Here is an 8252-nt window from a genome sequence, read left to right as displayed (position 1 = left end):
AGCCTGCACCAAGTGACTGGAAGTAGCTAGGCTCGGAAACTGTTCAAAGAGGTTCTTGCGTGTTTAGTTCATTACCATGTTGAAATCTAGAAGGGAATAGGTCTATCTCTAATAGCCTGAAAACGTTCCTAAAGAGTCCGGTACAAGGAACTTGTCAACAGCTCCCTTGCTGTCTGTTGTCAAACGCAGCTCTCCAGTATGCAGCCTCTTCACAGTAAAAAAAACCTGTGAAGATCTGCCCCGTCGGAAGTTGTTTTTCCCCTTGATGAGTGAGCAATTTCCGTGATTAGGCTGCATCGAAGGAAACAAGTAGGCTAATACAAAATAAATATAATGGATTTCAATGTAGTCTACGGTGTTCATGTTAATGGTTTAAGATGGTGCGTCAGATTTTTCTCTATTAATCCTTTATGGATGTCGTATAGACGTCTTTTTTCAAAGATGTTAAATCCGGTTCCATCATGTCGGGGCTACTCAATACAGTAACCTGCGTCTGTTGGCCTTTTTAAACGAGCTCTCTGCTATCGCCTCCTCTCAGATTATGTGGTCGAATATTTACTGGAACTGGAAAGAAGGTCCAGTTTAAGGTTCTATTATAGCTCAACAACCTTTTTTGTTCAGTCGATCAATGTGAAACGACTGGAGGAGTAATAAAACAGTATCTCTTTCTAGGATTGTGCGTGCGCTCCTGTGTATGCGCACGCGCAATTGTGTGCTTATAGGCTTCTAACATTTTACATACTTGCTTATTAGCCGAGGCCTGCCAGCTAGCAAATGCAACATCTCTTGTTTTATAGTCATACAACATATTTCAAGCAGGTTACTTATCATACATGTTAAGTCGATCAGACGGCTTAAATGAATACATCACACCTCGTTTAAACAGTAATGGGTTTTATTTAATCTTGTTATTTTTAAGAATCTGATTTTATACCTGCGTATGTCTATTAGGCTAGCTAATGACTGTTTTAAAACCTTTTTAAATAATCTCTCTTAAATTCATTTCACATACATTGTCTCTTATTTACTTGTATTTTAACAAATGGACGGAACATACAAACAAAATACACATCTCTTCTGAAGGCAGTGAAACGGGATCTATGCCTTGGCAACATCAAATATATATCCAGCAAATTGTTACTTCTGTCAGCTAATGTGCGGAGATCTGAATACTGTCGTGCTACGGTACTTTTGGAAGTAGTTTAGTATTAGACTCATTTCAAATGAAGGTTACCCCTACTCAGTTTTCTCTGAAAAGTGGAATTGTGCTAGAACATAAATGGCAAACGAAATACCCCATCACAGCTGCCCAGGTCTGGCTTTAGGTCAATTTGAATGTAGTGTTGTATTAGTTAGGCCAACTGTTCTTCTTCCATAAATATAATTCCCAACCATTAAGTAGGCTATACCTTTATAGTGCCAATGAAAAGGGTGCTCTGTACCCTCATCATGGGAATGCTGTCCTTCCTGAGTTTCAGCTTTAATTTGGACAGATTTAGAAATGGGTATTTTCTTACAATCGTATTAACCTTATGAGCATAACATCAGCTACAGACGTCGTATCTTCAACACATCATGTCCATTTATACTTGGCTTGACAGAACCATACAAAATTTGAATATTTCATATTTGAAAAAACCCAAAGGAATTAATACGGAGGCCGACCGAAAGCAAAATGCTGATTCGAATTTTAGTACAGGTATGCGTGTAATTTGATGTGTTATTTCAAATGTGCTATTAGACCCTTGATGAAGCTGGCCATGGCTTACACGGGTAGTCTAATTGTAGACTTGATGTTGATTCCACGACGTGTGCGAGCGAAGGCCATCAAAATTCAATAATTTCAACTCAATACTCGGTGAATATTTAATAAGGCTGTGTGCCCATATCGATACGCTGTCCCTTTTCCTTTCCCCTCTGCAAATGATGCAAATATGCTGGAGTACTCAGTGAAGGCGGTAAGGCTGTTGTCACGCAAAATCCGGCCGTCACCTCTGCAAGACGTAGATATCCATTTGCGTGTAAGTTTGTCTTCTCATCAGCGTTTTTCCGAGATGGTTGTGTTAATCTTTTTTACTCTTTTTCTTTGTTGCATTTATTCTCTCGTGTTAATTCTGTTTTCTTTTTCCTTTTTTTTGTTTGGGGAGGGGGGGGGGAGGGGGTGCTAAAATGTAAGCCATGTCACCAGGGTAGAAAAGGCCGTTAGAAGTAGAGCAAGGCCGAAAGGTATGGTTGATGTGGACGCGCCATTCGCGCCACCGCAGAGTTCAAACAAACTCCCTCGGAACTCCAGATTTCTTGACTCCTTTTTAAGCTTCTCCCAGAGATCTGTCGCTCCCTCTTGGCAGTCTGCAAGCGCAGTTGTAGCACACGAATGGAAACCATCCCAGAATCTGTAAGCCAAATGTTAGGCAGTGATCACACACAGGCTAAACACCTCGGATTTCACGACTGATTATTATTCAAATAACAATAGCCAATTATCATTATTCCAAAGACCAGACTAGACCTACTTACTAGCAAGATATAATAGTATTTTTAAATAATAATTACAACAATAAGAAGAAGAAGAAGAAAGATAAGAAAAAGAATAAATGTCAAATAGGTCTATTTAATGAAATGCCGCATTAAACGGTTAACACGCATTAGGCATCTGACGCAATTTTAAGATCCGCAGGATTCAAACATTATGGGAAACGCACTTGATCTGTAGTCTATTTTATTTACATATTGCATTACAAGATGCCGTTATCTAAAACGAATTCTGTTCTTTACCGCCTCTATGCAGATTTTATAAACAGATGTATAGGCTATTGTGGATTCTAGATGATCATGTCACCAACTAATATCGCATATTGTCAACCAAAATATATTCAGCTACATTTAATTGTTTTGGCGGTCACATGTTGATGTAGAAATTTAGGCTCACTTCCCTTATTTTTTTTCACTGTCCTCTTGCGCAGGCAGAGGGTAGGGACACGGGAAACCCTTAACGGGTGTTCCTGAGAGATTCTCTCGCATCATGTGGCTTTTCCGCACTCTCACTCCGCCTCCTCTCCCTCATGCTACCCCCACCCCCACCCAACCCCGCCCCCAACACGCACCCCCGCACGCTCTCCCAATAGCCTGCATATCGCATTGCTGCTACGAATATCTCCGTAAGAGAAATACTGAAATGAATCCGTAATGTTTTACAACCCCCACACAAAAACTCATGGTGTTGTAATCCGATTGACGTTGACACCAAATCCGTCACACAACCTGCTTCCTTCGCTGTTAATTGGTAGGATCGCAGTAGCTGCGTACAAGCGCTGTCGAAATGAGCACTGTAGATTCCTGACGCCATCTGGCTACTCACGCTCTTGAGCCCCCGCCTACTTCATATCCAATTCGGCTGGGTTTATTTCAATATTCAACTCACCCGCAGATTTTCTGGATATTCTCCTTCTCGTCCAACTCCTGTGGATAGTTGGCCATGTGTTCTCCAAGTTCAAGAAGGCAGTTTGAGAAGCCTTTGAATACAGTTTCACATTTCCCTGCTGCCCTTACTGCCTGCAGTAGATATGCTGTGAAAAAAAAGATGTTGAGGAAGACGATGGAGGTGAAAAGGAGAAATGGGGATAGATTTAAACATTTTGTGCGTAGTACCTTGGATCATTTTGTGAAATCAAACACTATTTTATTCCATATATGTAATACAATATTTTATTTTACACAAATGTACCGGTTACCATATTGCCCAATAGCCAACATTAATAAATTGATATTTTTATTGTAATATATAGAAACGAAGTTCAATCCACACCAACAGTCCCAGCCACATGGACAATGAGGTAATACTCTGACCAGGGTGTTGTGTAAAAAGGGTGGGCTCGAGCCTCACGTGTGTATGCGTGTGTGCACACGCGCGCGCATAGTGCGTGCTTGAATGGGTGATACGATGTGCTATGCCCATCTACACCTCCAAAATAGGGACGGTTTCAGGCATGCTCATTTGCAAAAATAAAGACATTGAAGATGCTCTGTCTTTTTGAGGAGATGGGTGGGGTGGTTTCTGCTGTTCTGGCATGGTTCGTTAGGCAAAGGATTCCGTCAATTGGTCAGAGTGACCGTGCTGTCTACTTAAGTAACCTGCGAAGCATGAAGCTTGTACACAGCTGTTTAAACTCCTCCACTCGATAGCGCTGATAGGGGGGATGAATCATGCACTTGGTTTGACTGATCTAGGCCTATTTCTGCATGAGATCGTGTGAAACACAGAGAGAACAGGACATTTTGCATTTGAAAGGTAGGCTAATGAATGGAACGATAAAAAAAAACCTTACGACAATTAAGTTATATTGTCTGTGTTGAAGCATACACTCAGCGTACAGTGTTGAGATGTAACAGACACACTCTCTTTCTGTCTTTAACTGGCATCATTCATCTTTTCTATTGCATGATGTCACACTCGTAGCCTATGCAGACTATACGCTACGAGCACATATGCGGCATAGTTCTTATGTAACATAGAGCGAATACGTCGTGATCGTCCTGTCTCTGCTTTAGAATTTTGAACAGACTCATAACAGCGTTGAGAATTTCCAGGGGAAAATATTCCTGAAGATTTTTTTATGTTTATGTCAATTGATGAATATAACGAATTATGCCTTCACCTATGCAAGGATCTGGAAATAGTGTATTTTCTCCACATATATATTTAACACAATAGACCAATCGTTTTGAATTCGTGACCATATTTAGAGAAAGTATATTTAAAACAATGTAGCCTAATATTTCGATCGACTTAGTCATTGTTCTAGTCCGGTATTCTGACGGTTGCATAGCTGACAAACCACCCTACATCATACATATTTATGGCACACAAAAAATGCTTCGACACAAATACTTCCAACGGTATATCAGCGCAAAAAAATTAATTTAAAAAATCGATTTCAAAATTTCAATATCACTATCACCGCAGCTATTCAGCACATACACTCGCGACAGTTTTAAGGTCGTGGGAGAAGGCTATCTAGTGGATCTAAAGGGGAAAGGATTTGACATTGGAAAAAACATTGCAAGACGGGAACCGTTCGCCTCATATAGGCAACACAATTGTATCTAGGTGTGGTGTAGGCTCATATAGCTAGACATTTAAACGCTAGGTTGTCAAACATTTTTTTTTAATCCGACCATATCATATATGAGAAAATCACTGAATGAGACAAATTTAATATCTCGTACTATCCGTGATATACACTGTTAGTATTTCTGACATTACATTATTCATTCACAAATCATTTATTATTAGGGCAATGGAAGGTTCTTCTAATGGACGTTGTGGTTTGAATAATTGATGCCTCCCAAGCCACGTCCCTCGGATTATTGAGAGGGGAAGGCAATCCGTGCCAGCAGCAATAGGTCGTGCATTATTAGAAGGAGAGTCCCAGTTTTGTAAAGACTGACAGGACACCCAATCGGTCCTGGATATAGAATAATACAAGAAACAGATTTGAGCATGGTGCAGTCGTGCGAACATTCGAATTATCATCAAAAGGTATGAAGGAATTTGATAGAGCTTTCTGTGACAAACTAAAGCCTGTTCGATTTTCGCATAAAAAGCCCTCGTTGAACACCTATTCACTAGAGTAGATAATAACTTTACGTTATTTTACCGTAGGCCCATTTAAAACAAATTACAAACAATCACCATAGGCCTAAACACTGCGAATCATTTTGAGAAATGCCGATTCATTTATCTTTCACAGCAAAACAGTCTTCCACGTTTCTACAAAATAGCGTAGACTATAGTTGCCCACATTATCAGTGCAAAAAGAAATGGCAGCAACTCACCTATTTGGACAGCAAGAAACAACAAGATATATCTTCCCCTCAAAGTTAATCCCATCCTACGTGATGTAAAACCATTATACGGTATACCGATCTTAAATAGTTGGGAGGAAAAATTATCGCCAAGACCCAACATGGAACATTGCTGTGAACTTGGAGCAGTGATTCACGGAGTCTTCCCCTTCCTCTGTTCGCCTTTTTACACGTTGAGGCACAGAGGAGGGAAGTGGTGCACCCCGTAAAGCGAGGGCGGTGATGCCTCGCTTTTTTTACTCTCTCTGCTTCACGCCCACATCGCACGGTTGACGTAAAAGTGATTGTTGGACTCCCCTTTTCTCCATTTTCTCACTTGCTAGACAAGAGAACCCCCCCACAACCCGTTAAGCCCCCCCTCCCTCCCACACACACACACACACCGCGGTGATTAAAGAGACTGCGGGGCTACCCGCATCTAGGTCACAGGCATGCGTGAACATCGAAGACCTCACTGCAGTCTCTGCAGGTGCAAGCCTCGACTCTGCGGTGACCACAATCTATAATGCCACGCAGTGGCTCACTGTCAACTGTAGAGTTGTGTTCATTAAATTCCGACTGTCTTGCCCTTATGATTTTTTCACATGGTGGAGAACAAACGAAGTCCAATTCGACCTACTGTGTTCGCCTCTACTTCATCTAGTTTTCCTCCTATGGATAAACGCAATGGGTCTTTGCTTGCTGTCTTTGTGGTGTGATTTACATATTTCAGTCCAAATTTATTCTATGCCTATCATAGGCCTACACCAAGGACACAAATATGTGATCACGAAATATATCCTACTGTACTGGGGGCGCTTCAGGGTGAAGTCAGGACATAGTAGCCTACGAGGAACCTGCAGATAAGAGATTACATCAGCACAAGTCTAAAGCTGTTGGCACGATTCAACTGCGAAATGACAACGTCTTATACCCACACTCACCTCATCTTTCTCTATCTCTCTTTCTCTCTCTCTCTCTCTCACACACACACACACACACACAGAGCGTGTGTGTCTTCCTCTTTTGGGTGTTTCTTACTCATACTGTTTGAAAATCGTGACACTGAGGGATGGGGCTTTGCCTGTTTTCTCCCTGAAGATTGAAATCGCTCACATATAAGACTGATGACGATGTGTTTAAAATTCAGAGCTGGTGGAAAGTGCTAGGGGCGGGTGAGGGAGTATGATCAAATCTGTGATGAGCACTGAAATGGTCGTTATAATGAATGACGCTCTGCCACTGTATACAAAATATATATATATATATATTGTCCAGTTCCACGTTGACGTCAGCAGAATCTGTAGCGAGCCGATGACTTTAATGTCTGATGGCTCTTTCTTCTCAAGCCACTCCTGGCATAGTGAGCGGAATACTAAGAAGTTTCCTTGGGCTCTTGCTGAAGGCGAACCTGCGCTGTATACGTATTAATGGCTACTCAGAGATCTCTGAAGAGTTTCCCGGGCAATAGAAGGCTCTATCCAAAAACATTAATTATTAACGATTAGTTTCCAGAAAAAAAATCGACTGCTTCGACTTTAATCCATTTATCGGTGTGAATGTAGGTGTCAGTGTGTCCATTTCAGCCAAACAACGTTCCTGAAATCTTTGTAGCGATCGGATATTATGAGACATACCGCACAATATGACCACCACATAAAGGGAGAGAATGGAGAAACAGAATGAAGGGAAGCTAGTAAATAAAAACACCATTGAAAAATATATAAAATGACAGAATAATATATGTTTTATGTTGAAGTGTTTTAGAAACAAAAACAATTATTGTTCATTTGAATTTGGAACATTCTGGAATATTTCATATGGATTGGTTCTTTTGTTTTCAAACAGGAACCTTTTTATAACGTTTTTACTTCGCATTGTCATTTTTTCTTATTACAGTGCCCCCCTCCCCCCCAGTGGTCAGATGATGTATTTTTGCAAACATTTTGGGATCCTTGGACCAAGTTTTGTGCAACCAAGAGTTGCTGAGATATGATCTTTCTGCCAGCATCATGAATTGGCTTCATCATGTGGGTTGGTTCTATTTTTTTAATTTTTTTTAAAGGAACATTTTATAACTTTTTACTTTTGCTTAGGCCTATCACAAGTCTCCCTAGTGGTGAAATTAGATACTTTTTCCTGAGCTATGTCAGGAAGTTTCGTGTTATAAAAGAGTTGCTGAGATATTTGGAGAGTGGAGAATGGAGAGATTTACAGCTAAATTACCTTAAATACTTGCTGAATCATATTTCATACTTGATATATTTACCTTAAATACCTGCTTTTTCATATTTAACACATACATTTTATACACACAAGTTGCTTCTATAAAGTACATCTTTATATTCAAATAGTAACAATATAAATGTTATTCCTACAGTAACTTGTTCAAAATTGCCAAAGATTTT

The 8252-nt window shown here is 40.4% G+C and overlaps 1 protein-coding gene across 1 annotated transcript; it reads right to left on the bottom strand.

Moving 5' to 3' along the window:
* Positions 1–877: 877 nt before the first annotated feature.
* On the bottom strand, positions 878–6695 carry nrn1a (neuritin 1a). Its single transcript, XM_012816917.3, has 3 exons — positions 5836–6695; positions 3422–3566; positions 878–2393 (listed from the first exon to the last, which is right to left on the bottom strand). Exons 1-3 carry the CDS (start codon positions 5966–5968, stop codon positions 2165–2167), a joined length of 507 nt encoding a protein of 168 aa, XP_012672371.1. The 5' UTR covers positions 5969–6695; the 3' UTR covers positions 878–2164.
* Positions 6696–8252: the final 1557 nt, after the last annotated feature.

This window comes from Clupea harengus, chromosome 17, assembly GCF_900700415.2.
Source record: "Clupea harengus chromosome 17, Ch_v2.0.2, whole genome shotgun sequence".
NCBI classification, from domain to species: domain Eukaryota; kingdom Metazoa; phylum Chordata; class Actinopteri; order Clupeiformes; family Clupeidae; genus Clupea; species Clupea harengus.
This window is presented reverse-complemented; position numbering and strand designations above follow the sequence as displayed.

Excerpts from the sequence above, each read along its gene's own strand:
- nrn1a (XM_012816917.3), bottom strand. The coding sequence starts at position 5,968 with ATGTTGGGTCTTGGCGATAATTTTTCCTCCCAACTATTTAAGATCGGT. Across the intron at positions 3,567-5,835 it reads GTTTCTTGCTGTCCAAATAG|CATATCTACTGCAGGCAGTA; the intron begins GTGAGTTGCTGC and ends TTTTTTTCACAG. Across the intron at positions 2,394-3,421 it reads AATATCCAGAAAATCTGCGG|ATTCTGGGATGGTTTCCATT; the intron begins GTGAGTTGAATA and ends TTTGGCTTACAG.